Raw genomic sequence first — 19008 nt, 5'->3', positions numbered from 1 at the left:
TTTTCTTGAGTCTGTCTTATTTCTTGGTGATTTTCTCATTGCTCTTTATGAGCTTCAGGATCCATCAAGTGTTGACATCAGTAGCAGTAAAAATCCATCCAGCAGGTCGAATATTCAGCTAAACGCAAAATTATTCATACCTTTGGAATATCTTTTCCTATGTTTTCTTAACTTTTTAGAGATGTCTGACTCATTTCCTATCAAAACCTCTCTCGGTTGAATGGAATCATTTAAAATCTGGATCTCAGGGTTATTAGTAATTTGAGGCTTAACTGTGTTAATGGATTGCTGAATTTGCATGCATGGCACTTAAAATATTTCCTATTGAATATTGCATCCAAGCAGTGTTTTGTGATTGCAATGTGGAATACATTGATACTGCAACAGTTCAATATATTTTGCTGCTCTCATAGACATGGAAAGCTAATTGTTCTTTTATTTTGTTTAGTCTAAAGTGTGCTTTAAAACTGAGCTCTTTTAATAGTTTACTGCAATAAGTAGTGGAAAAACAGTTAGTGACTATACATTGTGAAATACTTTTTCTCAATGAGACTCTGCCATCTATGGGCTCATCAGTGGTGCTGTGGTTGGTCAAATTGGATCCATGCCCCAGCCTTCCAGCTGGATGTCCTAGAGTTGGTCAGTCTACTCCTTTAGTTAGAGCAGGGGTGTCAAACTCCGGTCCTCGAGGGCCGGTGTCCTGCAACTTTTAGATGAGCCTCTGCTGCACCACACCTGTATAGAATAATTAGGTCATTAAGGCTCTGGAGAACTGATCTACACAAGGAGGAGGTAATTAAGCCATTTCATTCCACTGTTTTGTACCTGTGGCACATCTAAAAACTGCAGGACAGCGGCCCTCGAGGACTGGAGTTTGACACCTGTGAGTTAGAGGCATGCTAAAGGAGTAAACAGCATAAACCAATTTAATGTTGTTTACCAGTTATTTTATGACCCAGGGTCCATATTCTCAAAGATTCCTCTCAGAGAGCTTCTATCTTAAGCTCGAAATTCCTGCCAAGGACTGCTGGCCTAAAAGAGTGGCAGTAAAATCAACTTTTTAAAGCTTTTCATCATGCTATAATGTTACTCCCTCATCAAAAACCTGCCTATAGTGCTGCTTTGAGAAATCCCTACATTCCCATGACAACCAATCATTTCCCACAAAGCTCCTCCTTGGAGCTGCAGGCTCCAGCCGAGCAAGCTGCCCTTCCTCGTGCCTGACCCACTCAGCTCCTCCAGACGGGCGGCAGCAGCAGTAACTGGCAAACACTTGGTGGAACTGCAGCGTCCGCTGAGGTCATTATAAGGACCACGTCTCAGTTCAGCGCTCCTCAGAACGGTAGTGAGTGGCGTAATGGAAAGTACTGTTTGTGATGATGTGCTGAAGGTGGATAAGTAGTAGGAAAGAGCAGGAGCTTCTTAAAGAGACAGAAGCCAAATTTTAAGGCATCAAATTTCTTTCAAGTCATGTTACCTTCATAACAACTGAAGGTAACGTAGGTATTTGACTGCTATAAAATGCCACTATGTGCCTGGAAATGCATAATACCGTCCCTTTAAGAGTGATTCATTCAACTGCTGAGGTATGGGTTGACATTCTTCTCTTGGTGATGAGGTGTGGTTGACCCCGTTGCTATGGGTGACGCTGTTCTCTAGGGACTTTGATTATTTGGCCTCTACTGGTATTTAATGGAGGTTGGTAAATAATTTCATGGCGTATTACTGCCACCAACTAGTAACAAGTCTGGACCAAATGCCCCCTAATTTTGATTGTACAGAAGAAATGTTCTAAGAAAAATCTTGAAATTCGAGAAATTCTAAGAATTGTCCTGCAATGACATCTGTAGAAGTCTCTTTTAGTCTCAGGATTTGTTGAGAATATGGATCCCAGCTTTGTTGCACTCCTTCTTTGGGTTGTATTGATACCTGGCTTGTCTTTGGTGCCAACCTTTTAATGCTCGTCAGTGTCTTGTAACTTGCGAGGGCCCTGAGGGATTCTTCCGGGCTGCTCCCGACAGATGTCAGAGCCACACCAACATGGAAATCCTGATTGGGCTGAGACTGCGTCCATCTTTGGCATACAGTGTATGGTCCAGAGTAGTCATGTTGTACCTTGCAGTGTTTCTAGATTTCTATTTAAACCTATACTTATGCTATATACTGACGAGACAAAAGCATCAGTGTGTTATTTTTGAAGCCTTTTATCTTGCTCTGCACAGCTTGATATTTTCGCTTTGTCGCCTTTACAGGTCAGTTGTTCTTAAAAGGACCTGGTGCTTCTCAAGATATGTGAAAGATCAAATCAAACGTTTTAGCATATGTGAACCTGAGAGATGTTGGGTTGTTTAAATGACGGACTTAACCTCATGCTGTATGACGCAGAACTAAGAGCTGGGCAGACCATGCAAGACATTGTTTGTATTGACACGCATTAATGAATATACAATTAATGATAAATTTCCACTAATGATGCAAAGCTTTTTATTGTTAAGGGGATCCCAGATTGAATGATGGATGTTACTGCTGTGTTTTTTAGCCAACAGTAAAACGACCACAACAGCAGAACAATCTGGAGCACAAGTGCCTCAAAATTTTCAACTTTGACTTATTCCTTCTGTGCTCTCTGTAGTTTACAACACTTTGGGTGAAACTAAGTAACAAAGTGAAATATAGTTAAGCACACGGTGATTTTTGGAATCTGTTTAAAGTTTTATTGGTAATTTGACTCTATATTGAAGGGATAACTTCAGATTTTCAGTAGAACCACTTGGTGTTTTATTGAAAAGTTGCTTACTCAGCAACTTTTAAATGTCCGTTTCTAACCTTTAGATGGGTTGTTTGAAGAACAAACTTGAACAAACGTCTGGAACCGTGGTATTGTCTTGTTTGACTGTGATCCAACTTTGCACCAGCCTTTTCAGGATTTTATTTCCTACTTTTTGCATGATTTAGTTAATGAGAGCATGTCTTGATTTCAGTCTATGTTTACCAAGTGTTTTACGTTGCCTGAATTATTTCTTTAAAGGTTTCTCTAAGATATACCTTTGAATAAAGATTCCACCCCTTTGAGCTAAAGAGGACTTTCTACATCCCAACCTTTGTCTTGGCCGGGAAAACGAGTCTCCCAAAAGAGATCTTGAATTTCTTCCAAATGTAACAGATGAGCTTGTTTTGTTTTGGTTTTTGAAACAAGATGTTCCAAAAAGAGTTATTCTAAGCGATCATCGCCTCATTTATTCCTGATCCACTAAATTAAATAGAATCAGAGGTGAATCGACTAAAGCAAACGATGTTGACTAAGGATAAAAGCAGAGAAAATTCCCCCTAAACTAATAATAATGGGTCAGTTTTTGCAGAATAATTTCATTTTTATAGGATTAAACCAGGAACTACATCATGTTGTGATTCCAATGTTTGATCTGAACTGTTTTCTTTTTCTCATGATTGTAACGAGCACAGACGGCACATGTCTTCTTGTTCTGTTAGATGATCTTTTGTTATTTTTCCTATTTTAATGATGTTTTCATGGTGACATGCCTTAAATGAGTTTGATAGATCACATTGCAGCAAGGACTGGCAGTCTAAGCGGTGCAGGTTCACCTGCTGGAGCTTTTTCTTCGATTTAACTCCTGAACCTTTCGGTCGCCATTAAAATGAACCACCAGGCAACCAAAAAAAAAAAAAAAAACTAAACAAAACAATAAATATTTGTTGTGGCAGGTCTAATTTTCGGTTTTGGAATGTTTTTCTTAAGACTGGCGACAGTGATGGTGAAACAGAACAGCAGGAATTGTTGATGTATGATTTCTCTACCAAACAGAGAGTCAGGAATGCAGCCAACAATTCAGCATTACCAGCTTTACTGTTTTGCGTGACACTCGAAGCTCGTCTGCAGCTTCTCTTTGTGGTGCAGAATGATTTACGGAGCTCAAGAACAAAATCTCACATTTCTCCAGATTTCCCCATTTGACTGTTTCTTTTCGTAACGTGGAGAGCGGCGTCTGTCTGCAGAGACCTGCAGTGAGCAGATGGACTTCGTTGAGCTGGTGGTGAGATGCTGTTGGTTCGAACTCAACTGATGTCACTTCACACCAGTTCATCTTTTAAACGCATATTAATGTTGTTTATTGTATATTGGACACAAATAAACAATCATGCATCTCACTAGTCGGTTTTGTCGTGTAGTCATTTTCTGGATATCTAAAATTCACAAAAACGTTTGACAAAATCCAAATTTAGTTAAAGGTTATACATTGCAGTTTTGCCAACCCAGCAGATTTCCCTTTCGCTTTCTCTAAAGCAAAACATGAGAAATAATCTAAAAAAATGTTACAAAAAAATAAGTATCATTATAAAAGAGGTTAAGCGACAATGGACTGATTCTTCAAAACAGGAGAATCTGTGTTATAGATTCTGTGTTAACTTAAAGCCAGAAACAACACATTGTTAAAAAGTGAAAATACAAAAAAGGTTTTGGAAATGTACAGTAATCTTTGTGGTAGAAGAATAATAAAATTAAATGTGTAAGACTTGAAGGAGAACATCCCATCTTTCATCATTGAAATAAAAATAATAACTTAATTTGTTCTGTAACAGAATAATAGAAGAAAACACTAATAAGCTTGGCACTTAGATTCAAAACTGTTGCACAATAAAATGGAAAATAATAAACTCAAGTTTGTTCCCATTTATATTAATTCATTTGTTAGATTTGTCAGAAATTGATTGTGCATGTGAATTTCTCTTCCTTTCCCTCAAATACTTGTTAAAAACTTTGGATTTGCTAAAGGAGATCTTAATGCCGACAACAAATGGCATAATATGAGTTACAACAATACCTATTTTATCTCTGTGAAGAATAAAATAGTTTGAAAATTAAATTTGAAAAAATGCTTCAATAGAAACCCAGCTGTTTTAATCCTTTTATTATTTATTGAACTGTCATTTGGAATTTCGTTATTTCTTTATTTTATATTTGGTCAGTTTGCATTACCATCGTCCACCAGCTGATGGCGGTAATGTTCCGGCTCATAGTAAGGCAAGTACAAAACGTAACATTTCCGCTTCCGGTAGCGCAGTATCCTTCTCGGGCAGGAGAAATGTTGTCCCGATTACCGCGGCTGGGGCTTGCGTTGCCCCGGTCGGTTTCTGTCCTTTCGACCCGCTTCGTGTCGCAGTCCAAGGCGGACAGCGCCATCTCCTCCACGGCTGTGACGGATCCGTACGAGCCCGTGAATCAGTCCGGACACGGCGAGGTCAGCCCGTACGCCAAGGTGAGTGCAGCTACTGGACCTCCTGCGAACCGAGCCTGCGCTGACGGGACTGTGTCCTGGCGGGGGGTGGTTCTGTTTACTTTACTAGTTTATTATGTGTTCAGGTGGGTTTGCGCTGTGCTGCAGGTTCAAATGTGACAGTAAATCTTTATTGAGAGAACCGTTTTTATACAAACACTAGCTAAACAGACAAAAACAACGCTGGTTGTTGTTTTTGTTGTTACAGCAAAACTTTTACAGCATAAAGTCCTGCTGTAACTTTATGTCCAGAAGTTACAGCAAGACATAAAACGAAGTATAGAATTGTAAAGTTTGCTAAAATCTACATTTTATCCAGACAATGTGAGGCTTTATTAGTAGTCTCTATATAGGAAGAAAACAATTTAAGCAATTTAAGTTCAAACTTACAGTTGCGATGGATAAAATTACTTTAATTAAACAAGCAAATCCCCTTAATTAATGAAATAATTATTTTAAACAGATACATCTCATCCCTCTCAGGTATGAATGTGTATTTATAGATTTGACTTTAGATAGAATATTAAATGAGGAGAGGCACAACTCTTGACAGCTGAACGTAAAGTTAAGATTATTTTCTGTTTGTCACCATTTATTTTTTGAGCTCTTGAGTATTTCTTTCTTATAAACCTAAACATTAGGTTTTAGCTAAACATTAGGTTTAGGTTTATTATTAAGTTTAGATTTACTAACAGATGATGATCACTAGATCTTTTTTGTCACATTCATAATGGCAGCATGTATCATCTCTGGTATACGGACTTGGGTGGTCTGTATACTCAATTATTACACTGAGGGATTAATAAGCCCTCAGTGTTATTACCTTGAGAAATAATGAGATTTGGTTATATATGAAAACAGGCTTTTAATGCTGAAAAATGACCAAATGTTACAAGCCATACATGTCACACAAATGGAACAGATACAGAGTTGCATTCACCGTCCATCGCTGGGCCACACTGAGCTCACCTTATGGATGGAACCAAGTGAGGCAAAGATTGTAGAGCGAGTTTAGCTTTTATTCCTCTCCGCAATCTGTTCCCTCCCTAAAGAATTGTGTTTCATTTTGTTTATGTGTGACTATAGCCAGTCTTATGTGATATGGTTATGTGAGCAGCAGCACGGTGCGTGTAAGCAGATAGGAGATAGAGGAAAACACAGAACCCATAACAGTCGTTTCAGGTCAGCTTTCGACAGCCTTCTCTTTTTTTAAAGAGTTTCTGATTTATTATTTTTGATCAGAATCCAGACTTCCATGGCTTCTCCACCGATCCTGCAGAGGATGAGAGGAACATGAAGGTGGGCTTCTTCCTGGGCATCTCTGTGGCTCTTGTTATCGGAGGAACCTTTATCCACTATTTACCAGACCATGGGTAAGATTATTATTATTATTATGTTTTATTTAGTTCTGTTCAGATGTGAGGTGACAGAGGTCAGGGAGGCAGGAAGAGTTTATTCAGAAATGTTTGGAAGTGCAATATGTTTCGGCTGCTGTTTGAAATATTCCTTTAAATCTCTCTAACCCAAGAAGCCATGACTGTCAAAATTGAACCCGTCCTGTATGTACCCAAAAATGTTGTCATTGTTCCGATGACTATTGTTGCAGAAAGTTTGTTGGTTATTCAAATGAAAAACAAGACTAGGCAAACCTGTCATAAAAAGCAATGACATGATAAAGTAAAACGAGCTTGATCGTTTCATGATTGTTTTTCTTGCGTTTCTACCAAAGACTGGTCGACAAAAGTCTTCAGTCTGGTGCAAAACGTATGAAAATGTTTTGAGACCATTTTCATGTTCCTTGAAAATGGTCTCAAAACAATATGATTGTTTATAGAAATAATTTGGCTTAGTGTGGTTAAACAAAACCCCACTGCGGTGTGAATATTGCACACACTGATATTGTGGTGAGGATATATCCTGCGTATGGCGCCGCCTTACAATAAGCAGTACAGTAGAATGATGGGAATCAAAAAGGTGAAAATGGTTTCACAGCCCTTCACAAATTGATGAGCAACAGCTCGTGGCTGCTACCTCTTTTGTGTTTTAGCTTCTTAGTGGAAGCAGGAAGGAGTTTTCCTCACTACCGCTGCAGTTTGTTAAATAAGGATCCAGTATAAATTAATGAGGCAAGCGCTGACGTCAGGGAAGACTACAAAGTTAAACGGTCCTATGTGGGCACTTTCATGTTAACATGAGGCCTGACCAGTATTTGGGGTTGTGTGGCTTCCAGGATGCGGAAGTGGGCCAGAAGGGAAGCAGAACGACTCATTCGGCTCAGGGAGAAAGACGGTCTGCCGCTCATCCAGGAGAATTACTACGACGCCAGCAAAATCATCCTGCCCTCCTCCAGCGAGGACTGACCCCTCCTGCACTGTCCCACTCTATTTCATGGTTGTTGTAAATCACTGATTAAATAAACTATGTTCTCATTGGATGATGTTTGGGGGTTTTTTTGCCTTCACATCTTGATTTTCAATAGTCAAATATAGCTTTTAGAGATTTCACCAATAAAATACCAATTCAGTTCTGAAAATGTTTCAGTTCACCCATATTTGACAAAAAAAAAAAAATCATAAGAAATCCAAACAAGATGTAATGACTCACTAGAGGGACCCAGAAAATCAGCCACGACACAGGAGTGAGCAGAAAACTCAGATTATTTATTAAAAGACAGCTCAGGCCGGCCACACTGGACCGTCAGCTGCAGCACTGGCCTGACGATCAGGTACAAGGAAGAGAGCAGATGCTCCACTGACGCAGGGCTCGGGAGGGAGTGCCCCGGGGAGGAGAAGCGCTGATGCTGGCCAGCGCACTAACTCTGAAGCGGCAGAAGTCCAGGAGAAGTACCAAATCCAGATCCAAATCCTTGGTCGGACGGGCTGAGGTCATGCACGATGGGGCAGAGAGCAGAATCCGTGGGAGTGGGCGTGAGCGGTGGGACCAAAACAGGTGTGGGTCGAGATCCAGATGGGCAAAAGGCAACAGCAAGGTGAAAGGGGCAAATCCGGGGAACAAGAGTGTGGTTGCAACGATGAGGGCGAGATGGGAGTGCTGGAAAACTACTTGCTGAAAGCGTTCGATAATCTGGCAGCGTGGTTGTGACGGAGAGAGGCTTAAGAAGGGAAACAGGGAGCGACAAGGAATAAAGGAAATGAGGGACATGACATGGATCGGCTCAAAACAAAGAACACAGAGCACCATGTGAACATCACACAGGAAGTAAAATGAAGGCAAAAATGTATGTAAAAAAAACAACTTAATTGTCACGATGGCCATCAGTTCATTTTCTCCAGTTAACCAGCGCTGATCCTTTGTTGCTGCAGTGAAGACATCAGAGCTGTGGCGTGGACTGGTCACAGTGGGCTGAATGGCCCCAAATCCTGTGAAAAACCTAATGAACCATGAACAGCACGGCCTCTTCTACTTTATCTGGAACGTAGTTCGAGGGTGAGATCTCTTCCTGCTTCATCCTAGCAAGTGATGACTACGTTAATCTTCGACAGAAGGCGGTAGAGTCACGGGCACCCGGCGGAAAAAGAGCCTGGAGCCTCTGAAGAGCTGACCCTGAAGGAGGTTGGGGAGAACAGTTGAGCTCTAAATGTTCTGAGGACAGGAAGATGGACATGTGGTCACTGCAGGTCAGACTGTCAGCATACCTCGGTACTCAGATGATTCCAGCAGTGCAGCCAGGATGTAAAGACAGGAAACCGAGGAGGAAGACCTGCAGCCAGACTGGAAACACAGAGCTGAATGAGTCCGAGCGGCAGCATGGAGCAAGATCAGCTTCTGTTTTCTGTGATTCTGACAATCAGTTCAAGGTGTTGTCTAAAGCCTTCGGGGAATTAAACAGAGTCCGACTTTGATCTGTTGCTTTAAATTGAGGAATCAGAGTGAAGAGTATCAAATTAAAATGAACTTCCAGGTTGTTAAAAAACAATCTGCCAGACCTCATCAAACAGAAAACAATAAATCGCGCCTCACTCTGTTACTCACCCACAGTTGTTGACGGCCATTACATCAGCAACCAGCGTGAATGGGTAAGTCAGGACCCTCAGTGTGATCTAGAGAAATGCAGTCAACATTAATGTAACCGCGGACCATCAGTAGCTGTCAAAATGAAAGTGCTATAATAATAATAATAATAATAATAAACTTACACTCATCACAAACTTTGTGTAGTTTCTTAGTGTTGATGCCTGACTAAACTAAAACAAGAACAGGAGTTAAACAATGAACACTGATGAAAAGGTTAAAGTTTTCCATTTAACTAATAGTACAAATTTCATGTGGAGTCCCAGACAGCTTTGATGGTGCAATACTAAAATAAACGGAACAGAAACATCGAAACCAACGATGTGATCTAGCAAGAAGAATGAGACAATAATTAACAGACTGAACTGATGCAAACAGGTCGAGAGTTCAGAGTTCATGATCCTTCAGGTGACCTTTAACACAAGTGCTAAGAGCCTGTGGAAGACGGTCTTAAAGCTGGAGGTAAAACAGCTTCGAAAGCTGTGAATACACTCACCGGCCACTTTATTAGGTACACCTGTCCAACTCCTCATTAACATAAATGTCGAATCAGCCAATCACATGGCAGCAACTAAATCCATTTAGTCATGTAGACGTGGCCAAAACGCTCTGCTGCAGTTCAAACCGAGCATCAACATGAGGAAGAAAGGTGATTTAAGTGACTTTGAATGTGGCATGTTTGTTGGTGCCAGACGGGCTGGTCTGAGTATTTCAGAAACTGCCAATCTACTGGGATTTTCACACACAACCATCTTACAGAGAATGGTTCGAAAAAGAGAAAATATCCAGTGAGCAGCAGTTCTGTGGGCACAAATGCCTGTTGATGCCAGAGGTCAGAGGACAATGGCCAGACTGGTTTGATCTGATCATCGCAAATCTTTTCACGCTCCTCTCCAAACCATCGGGCCTCAATATTAATGCGTGTTCTGACCAAACAGCATCACAGCTTGGATACAAACAGCTGGCATACGTACGCTGTCGTCTACAGCATAGGTGTTGATAAGGTAGGCCAGCAGGTTACAGCACCACAGGAAAAGGACTTCTCCCAGCACATGTGGAACAAAACCGCTGCAAACAAGCACACTGATCAGACCTTTAGGAATTAAACACACTGTAAGGACTGTAGAGCTACTTACGTATAAAATCCAGACAATCCTTCCTCCTTGAATATCGTCATGATACAACTGAATACACCACTGCAAATGAGAAAACACATTCAGCAATATTTCACCCGACACAAATGATACCATATAATTACATCAGGATTAGTGATTAAAGACTTGACTGGGGGGGATGAAGGGAAGGGCGTCTTCAATTTAGATGTCTCTGCAAAATGGAACCTAGAATAATCTTTGAAAACCTCAACAAGAAGTCTGGACTAAACTAACATGTTGACTTTATGTTAAAGTCTTATGTTGACTTATGTTGAAACAAAGAACAGTTCTGACTAACTGGAGCGATTCCTACCGATAACCGATCAAAGGAATCCAATCACTAGTGAACGACACAACACTCAGCAGCTACGATGACTTAGATTCCTCTGAGTAGTCCTGGAGTTGTTTTCTCTCCACCGGTATTTGTAACTTTTCTTTTGTATAGCCCGGTTTTAAGCCAGGTTTACATAATTATTTTTAATACAATCCTTTTGTAAGCTAACTGTAGAGTGGTGACCTCAAGTCACGGCGAATACACGGTCGTTTACACGCAGTACCTCGTGGACCACTAGATGGCGCCCGCGGACCACCAGTGGTCCAGGGACCATAGTTTGAGAAGGACTGCCTTAAAGTGATAATACTTTAAGGTACAAATATGTTTGACTAGCTTCAACTCCCCTTTTTTTACTTTTCAGTTTCTTGTAAAAAAAAAAAAAAGAAAAAAAAAAGATGTTCTGTTTCCTGGAAGTTAAGGTGGCTTAAAATTTTACCAGAAGTTTAGTTTTAGCACAATATGCTAAATTATGCAAAATGTAAATTTTGCAAAAGTATTCACATCACTTGGTACTTTTCTGCTTTAATATTACCTTTTTGGATGATACTAATCAAATTTGCTAAAAAAACAAAACAAAAACAAAAAAACAACCCCAAAACAACAACAAAAAAATACATACAAGCTAAATATTTCCTCATTTTGTCGTTTCTGTTGGGATTTGTGTCATTTTAGACTTTGCTCTTACATATAAAACAATTAACAGCTGCTGAAGCCTCATCCCACACTCGGCGTCACCAGTTTTTTTTTTTAAAGCACATGGAAAAGCTAGTTGTGCCAGGGCAGATTGCTCTAAATGGATATCAAGAGTTGGTATCCTGATTGTGTGAGTGAGTTTTTGTCCCATCAAAACTGCCTCTGACTTCAACATAAACAAATCACATCAATGAAACATAGGGACTTCTGTTTGTATGACCTTGTTTGTTAAGGGTGAGTGTGCTTGTGGGGACACAAAGTTGCTAAAAGTCACCAGGAAGGAGTCAGTCTGCCATGTCCAGAACTCAGAAGGACCAAGGAAGGGAGAGCACAATGCAATCTCCCTCAACGTGGATCCCCATCAGTGACTAGCTCTTCCCACATCTGTGTTGACTTGGAAAACTTTATAGGAAGTTATTGTACTGTACCTGGACCAGATCTTGTGACCTTACCTGTACTTGGTCTCTCTGCCAACGAACTGGGCCATGCAGCGCACTGACATGACTGCCAAAGAAATACAAAACAGCCGATCAGATAATCTACTGACTCTGGTGTTCACTCAGAAGCAGCACCGCACATCACCTTGGCTTTTATCGGACTGATAACAGGGCGCGTAGTCTAGAGAGCGGGAGACACATTTGTTGGTTTCACCAGTTAAGCGTTAATTTCGTCCTGCGTAAAAAAAACAATGCGCCACTTTGGCTTCTTTTGTCTTGCTTGAAATTGTTCCATTTGCGCCATCCGAGTAAAACCTTGTAAATGACATGAGGCCCAGAGGCAAGTTCAAAACCTCTGTAGAGGAAACCATCTTATTGAGGGCATACCATGAAAAGGATGGGTGGCCACTCTGGACAGGCACCGAAAGATCATATCATGTGATGTCTGAGGGGAAAAAAAGTGGAAAGAAGAAGGCCATTATGATTTTTGATTTCAACATGGCATGCTGAAACATATGAACTGTCAGTTTAACCCTCGTGTTACTTGGATTAAAGAGATAGAAAATACTGTACTGCTAATGATTCTTCAGAAACCATTGACCTCTCACCTCTTGGACCAATTTCCTAAAGGAATTCTGGTGCTCATCTTTTTTGGACTGAAGCACCCTCTGGTTATAGAAAAAAGTTACCGTTTGAATAAAAAAAAGTTGCATCTGAAAATAACTGTTGCTATCAGATCTGTGTTTATTAATGCAGTGAACATCAGTAAAAAGCAGTCGGAGCTCTGAGAACAGCATCTAAATAAATGAACACAAACATTGAACATAATAAGTCCATCTGGTGTTGCACAGGAAAACTTCCAGGCTCTATTACTTTCAGTGTTATTTCCAAGTATACAACAAGTGACTAAAATTAGTTTCTGTCTCAGGGAGCAAAGCATGAATTGCTGTGTTAATATCACCACAATATTAGTCTCTTTCTTACCCCTTCAATTTTGCCCCTCACCAAGGTAGAGATGGTGCTGGATGCTATACGAGGTGAGAGGCCCCGAAAGAGTCCCAGCTTTCCATCCACTCTGAGAACATGCTGAGCTGAAAACAAGCACACTTCCTCGTAGCTGTTCTGAACTACAGCGGCACAGTTATTTCTTAGTCAGCACATTTAGTTGACACGTTAAACATGCTGCGACAGACTATATATGCCGCAGCATATATAGGTCATATACTGTGCCTTTTTTAAAAAATAAAAAAAATACTTTATTAATCCCACAAGAAAATAAAATCTGCTCATCATTAATCCACTTGTGTCTTCTGGAGTTTCAGACAAAAGCCGATCCAAGCTGAATCAGAGAGCATGATCCTCACAGTGTTGCCTCCTTTTGTCCAGGGATGTGACTGCATCTTCAGGTGTAATGATATAAACATGCCCAACCAAATTGGAGTTAAGTGCCTTGCCCAGGGGCACATCGACATGTGACAAGAGGAAGCTGAAATCGAACCTACAACCTTCCGATCACAAGACAATTACTGTACACACAGAGTCACAGTCGCCCCCACAGAAGAGTGCTTTGGTCTTTGGATATCCCACATGTGCAGCCACGTAACTCACCGTAGCTGAAGAAACCAGGCAGGTATAGAACTGGTCTTCCAAACATTGTTGACCCAACAGCTGGAGGAAGAGGTTCGTGTCCCACCTGGGAAAAATGAAAAAAAGGGAGAGAATACAAACTGATCTGAGGTGGAGACAGAGGTGATACTCGCCCTGTATTTACTTCCCAGGTGGAAAAAAAAAATACTTTAGTATATTCCAAACATACGTAAGTGCGTATGCGTAAGTACATTTTAAATATACCAAGTATTATCATACTTATGATACAGTATTATCATCAAACACATTAGATTAGCTCATCCAATGCGTTTGATGATCTGTAACATCTGTAACAAAGAAATGACAGATAGATTAGATATGCATGTACATTCATATACACATATAATCTACCTCATCTGTCTCATCTCTATATATTTCGGTCGGTCGGCCCAGCTACCTGAATTAGCAGTTTAACGTATAGGAGCGGGTGTGTGATGGTAGTAACAGTCGCCCCTAGCAACACAACGGCAGCGTCCACTACCACGGGAGTAGAGGGCATCCTAGTCCACGCAGGCTTCCAGTGTGGGTTCTACTGCACGGAGATCCATCTTTGGTCACCGAAACACACACATCCCCAGAGAAAATCAGCTGGAGCTAACATGACTTCCGCTCTGAGCTCTCACTCTCAGCTGGACGCGGTTCCTGAGGTGAAACCGAGTTCAGCTACATTAACGTGTCTGATTTTAAAAAACAGAACAAAAACAAAAAGTAGCTTACATCCTTTATCACAGCACTATTTGGTTTAAAACAGGTGGCTGAGATCTCTCGGCGGAGCAAAAACAACTGGGCGGAGTCTATCCGCTGACGTCACATATTTTATGATCTCAGACGTTCGGTCGTCAAGGTGACCAGATGTTACCAAAAAGCAGAATCAACAATAAGGGCTTGTAATCAACTTGGAATTTTGGATGATCTTTTATGTTAATGCACTGTGACATCTGGCACACATATCACAATTTGTGCTGTTTCCTTTATACATATTTATATTGATGGTCGTTTTCTTATCTTCTTGCTTTATTTTATGCTCCCCCTGGTAAATTATTGTTATCTTCCTGAGTTTTGTTCACAGTACAATTGTATTGTTGTTTATTATAATAAATAAAGTTAAAAAAAAAAAAAAGATGGCCAGATGTTATATGGTGCTTTCACACCAAACGCTTTTCTGGCGTCAGGTTTACATTCAGACCCTAGTGAGAAAAAATATAGATCCTTTAGTATATTTCAAACATACTTACATTTGTGTAAGTACATTTTAAGTATACTAAGTATTAAGTGTAGTATATAAATGAAGTACACTAACAGCATGCTTGTACCAATTTTGACATTATAACTTTAAACACACTTAATACTGTTATCTAGTATTAAGATAACAGTATCTTAACAATATTAAGATACTGTTATCTTAATAACAGTATCTTTAACAGTAAAGATACTGTTAATATTGTTAACAGTATCTTAACAATATTAAGATACTGTTATCTTAATAACAGTATCTTTAACAGTAAAGATACTGTTAATATTGTTAACAGTATCTTAACAATATTAAGATACTGTTAATCTTAGTTAAGATTAACAGTAAGATGTTGTTAACAGTATCTTAATACTGTTAAGATACTATTATCTTAACAGTATTAAGATAACAATACTGTTATTACTATGATAACAACAGTATTATTATGCTGTTATTAACAGTATACTAGTACTGTTGATAATCTATATGTATGATACATAACTGTATTATCACATACAGATATGCTACATAAATCTTGGCGAGCTAACCAGGAGGAGTTTGTACAGAGCTGAAGTATTGCCTTTTTCTATTTTGTTGCTACCATGAATGTATTGGAGAAACATGGGTTTAAAATCCCTAATGCAGTGCTGATTAAATATGTGACGAACACAGAAACTGATAATGTAGTAGCTGATTTTCTGACAGGCTATGGGTCAACGAAAAAGTTTGAAGTCATAGCTTATTCTGATTCCGTTTTCCACAGCTGCATAACTTTTGAGTTTGCCTCAGGGAGTGTGTTGGAGAGGTTACATAAAATCTTGTACACCTAGACTTGTCAAACTGAAAAAAATGACTTATGAAATCGAAGAACTGTCGGTGGTTTGCTCGGAGTTTGAAGCCAAAAATAAAAACACAAACGTACCTGAGATCCTGCTGTGTCAGACCTGCAGCGTTCCAGAAAGATATTTGACAGCCTACTACCACCAGCTGCAGACATGGTTAAACATCTTCAACCAGATGCACCTCCTTTAAGTTACCTCAGAATCCTTGACTCTGCCTATGGGACAGTCCAAGATGGTGACGAACTGTATGCAAAATTTATGGAGCAGTTTCAAATCAGCAGGTGAAAAACCATCAGTCTATTTACAACGCCTGCAAGCGAACTATGAACTATGCTGTAAGGAGGAGCGGAGTGCTAGCTGCTGATTTTGAAAAACATTTGCTGAATCAATTCAAGTCGTGGCTGTTGTGATCACACCTTAATTTCTGAAGCAGAGCAAGTCAAAACCACCATCTTTGGAAGAGCTGCTAATGTTGAGAACAGAAGAAGACAGAGAAGCTGCTGAAGCTCAGCGTATGAAACAGCACCTTGGTTCCAGTAAACCCAGAGCTAGCGTGCATTCACATCACGCTTATGCACCAGCTGAAGAAAAGAGTGCTTATGATAACCTGTACATCGGCTAACTTGCCAAGCAGTTAGCTGATGTCCAAAAACAGTTGGCTGCTCTTACCACTGCTCAGTCTGCTCAGAAACAGTCTGTTCTGCCTAAATCTCTGCATGTTGGCAAGTTCAGTCAGCCCCCACATACTAGTAAATGTGCACCTCAACCCTCTCACAAAAAGGCAGCTTTTTGTGAGCCAGGTTACTGCTACAGCTGTGGGGAAGATGGTTGTTTCCTTATTGTCAAACAAAGGGAAAAAAAATACATGTTTCTGAAAGGGATTTTTGTCAAGAATCCCTGGAGTCATTTCTGCTCCAGCATTTATAGATCTGTCAGACATTTATAGATCTTTGTATTAAAGGAGTCACTGCATCAAAATCTTTATTGGTGTTATTTATAGAGTGCAGGCCATAAAGGCCCATTTTAATGGAACATATAAATTGAGTAGAGCTGTATCTTCCTGCTCTAATCCTGCATATTGGCCCTTATCTTCGAACCCATAAAACTAATGCTTTAGGTTCATCTGGAGAGCATGTGATTTAGGATATGGCTAATATCTGGAGCTCCCACAGATAGATCTGCTTTAACTCCAGGTGAAGGGAAGGGATGGAATGGCTTAAACGTATTTGTGATTTTTGACCCTCATCATTGTCTGGTTTGAAAAAGGTTGGTACATCCAACTGGAAGCAATAGTTCCAACTTAAATGAAACTTAATTTGTTATAAGTAACGAAGTTAAGTTTACGTCTCGCGCAGTTGCTCGAGATGTAACTGCAGTTGGTCTGTGGCCATCTTTACAGGCCACAGACCAAAACAAACATTATCCCGGTGTTTTGATTGTGTTACCAACTGCAGTGAAGTCAGTTTCGAGTTGGATATCGGATATTCCAATATCCGCCGAGCAAGCGGCGTTTAGCTCAAGGTTGATCCGATTTATGAGCGCTAATTCTGGCCAGCCACAGTCACTTAGGGACTGTCAACAAATTTCCAAACCAAACACTCCTGTCAAACAAATGCTTATAAATGCCTTGCTTGTGACCAACTGATACAAAAAGTGGTAATTCATGCTTTTACATGAGACACACTACCCTCTGTTAAATGTCAAGTCATATTCAATATTTTAAATAACTTTAATATTAAATAATAAAATGTTTTCTTCAATAGCTTCCATATCGTGTCACATTGACTAGAAATCAGTGTGTAATTGTTGTACTAAACTGTATATATGAGGCACACGCATTTTTACTCCATTTTAACTCATTTTTTTATTTTTGTTGCCTTTTTTTTTTTTTTAGTTTAACTTTAGTATTTCTCTTCAAAAGCTTTTAGGTCATGTGGCCTCAGGTTCTGGTTCTGGTTCTGCTCTGCATCCCCAGAACCAGAACCAAACAAGGAGAAGCAGCATTCAGCTTCTATACACCACAAATCTGGAACAAACTTCCAGAAAACCGTAAAACAGTTGAAACACTGACTTCCTTTAAACCTCGACTAAAAACTCACCCGTTTAGAATTGGACTTGAAACGTAATCAATTACGAATTTAACGACTTCATGTAATGTTACATGACTACGTAACATGACTTTGTGTTTTTGATGATGTAAGGCACTTTGAAATGCCTTGCTGCTGAATTGTGCTATACAAATGAAATTTGATTGATTGATTGATTGATTGATTGATTGATTGATTGATTGATTGTCAGTGGGTCACATGACATGTGAGCTGTTTAACACCTATCATATTTTTTAAATATAAAATAACGTAAAAAATAAAAGTAAAAACACCTAAAATGGGGAATAAAGATTGTGCCTCATCTGTGCAGACTGGTAGAACAATTTCACACAGATTGTGACTCCATAGGTCACATGACCTAGAAGCTATTGAAGAGAAATACTAAATTATTATATTAAAGGATTTCTCAAGCTTTCACAACAGAATCAAGGCAACAGTCCAGGTGTGTTTTTGATGAGGGAATAACATAATATGATGTAAAGGTAAAAAATTTGATTTCACATATCACTGCAGTAGTATATTCATTTATGCCTTTGGTTATTGTTCTCTGCCATAGATATCCAGTGGAGCTACGTTGAAAGAACATCAGTCAGATGACAGACATGGAAACATCTTGCTGGCTGCTTTCGGTTCTCTGTGATCGTCGATGACAAAGAGAAGATTGTGAAAGACTTCAAACAGTGGTCCATCATTTACCGCAATCATTGCTCTATTCAACGGTAATGTTTCTCATCTTTAATTAAACAATTAACTACGTTAATTAGCTGCTATTTTGTTGCAGTTAAAACATTTGAATGTAGGGTAAAGAATCGACAGCAGCCAGCAGACAAATAAATAAGACCCTGATTCAAGAGCCTAATTTTCTACAGTTAGTGGATTTGCAATATACAAAAAAACAAGAATAGAGATAAAAATCTTTATGTGTGACTGTAAAACACATCCATTTAATATCATGCTCTTTTTAGCATCATTAAAGTGATGGTTGTTCTAAATGTTTTCTAGATTCAAGCCTTTCAACCCTGGATGTCATTTGGAGCTTCATGTTTCTGTGTTCAGGCCCTTTATGTGCACAAGTGCGGAAAAGCCGACACCAGAAATGTCAGAGGAAATCTTTGAGGTTCAGCTCAGCGAAAAGAGCAGCACCAGACGACAAGAAGAAACCAGACTGCCTGGATTCTCCTAGAGACAGACCAAACCTCGCTTTCCTGTTCAAACACTGTCAAAATACCAAAGCCC

The 19008-nt window shown here is 39.8% G+C and overlaps 2 protein-coding genes across 11 annotated transcripts; one reads left to right on the top strand and one right to left on the bottom strand.

The window, feature by feature from the left end:
* Positions 1-5046: 5046 nt before the first annotated feature.
* On the top strand, positions 5047-7728 carry ndufb11 (NADH:ubiquinone oxidoreductase subunit B11). The gene is made up of 3 exons (XM_032569869.1): positions 5047-5276; positions 6537-6667; positions 7525-7728. Exons 1-3 carry the CDS (start codon positions 5103-5105, stop codon positions 7652-7654), a joined length of 435 nt encoding a protein of 144 aa, XP_032425760.1. The 5' UTR covers positions 5047-5102; the 3' UTR covers positions 7655-7728.
* Positions 7729-7933: 205 nt separating this feature from the next.
* Positions 7934-16022, bottom strand: LOC116724249 (mitochondrial carrier homolog 1). 10 transcript variants are annotated; one of them, XM_032569776.1, is made up of 14 exons: positions 15745-16022; positions 13989-14139; positions 13553-13637; positions 12929-13035; positions 12553-12612; positions 12332-12389; positions 12090-12125; positions 11960-12011; positions 10463-10522; positions 10301-10394; positions 9452-9499; positions 9288-9355; positions 8951-9026; positions 7934-8858 (listed from the first exon to the last, which is right to left on the bottom strand). In XM_032569776.1, exons 2-14 carry the CDS (start codon positions 14088-14090, stop codon positions 8784-8786), a joined length of 921 nt encoding a protein of 306 aa, XP_032425667.1. In that variant the 5' UTR covers positions 14091-14139; positions 15745-16022; the 3' UTR covers positions 7934-8783. The 10 variants fall into 10 exon arrangements, with proteins under 10 accessions (XP_032425667.1, XP_032425676.1, XP_032425686.1 ...); XM_032569785.1 differs by lacking the exon at positions 15745-16022 and adding an exon at positions 14309-14442 and having other exon boundaries at positions 13989-14233; XM_032569795.1 differs by lacking the exon at positions 15745-16022 and adding an exon at positions 14309-14442.
* Between the last annotated feature and the right edge of the window lie 2986 nt (positions 16023-19008).

The sequence above is a fragment of the Xiphophorus hellerii genome, chromosome 1 (genome assembly GCF_003331165.1).
Source record: "Xiphophorus hellerii strain 12219 chromosome 1, Xiphophorus_hellerii-4.1, whole genome shotgun sequence".
NCBI lineage: Eukaryota > Metazoa > Chordata > Actinopteri > Cyprinodontiformes > Poeciliidae > Xiphophorus > Xiphophorus hellerii.
This window is presented reverse-complemented; position numbering and strand designations above follow the sequence as displayed.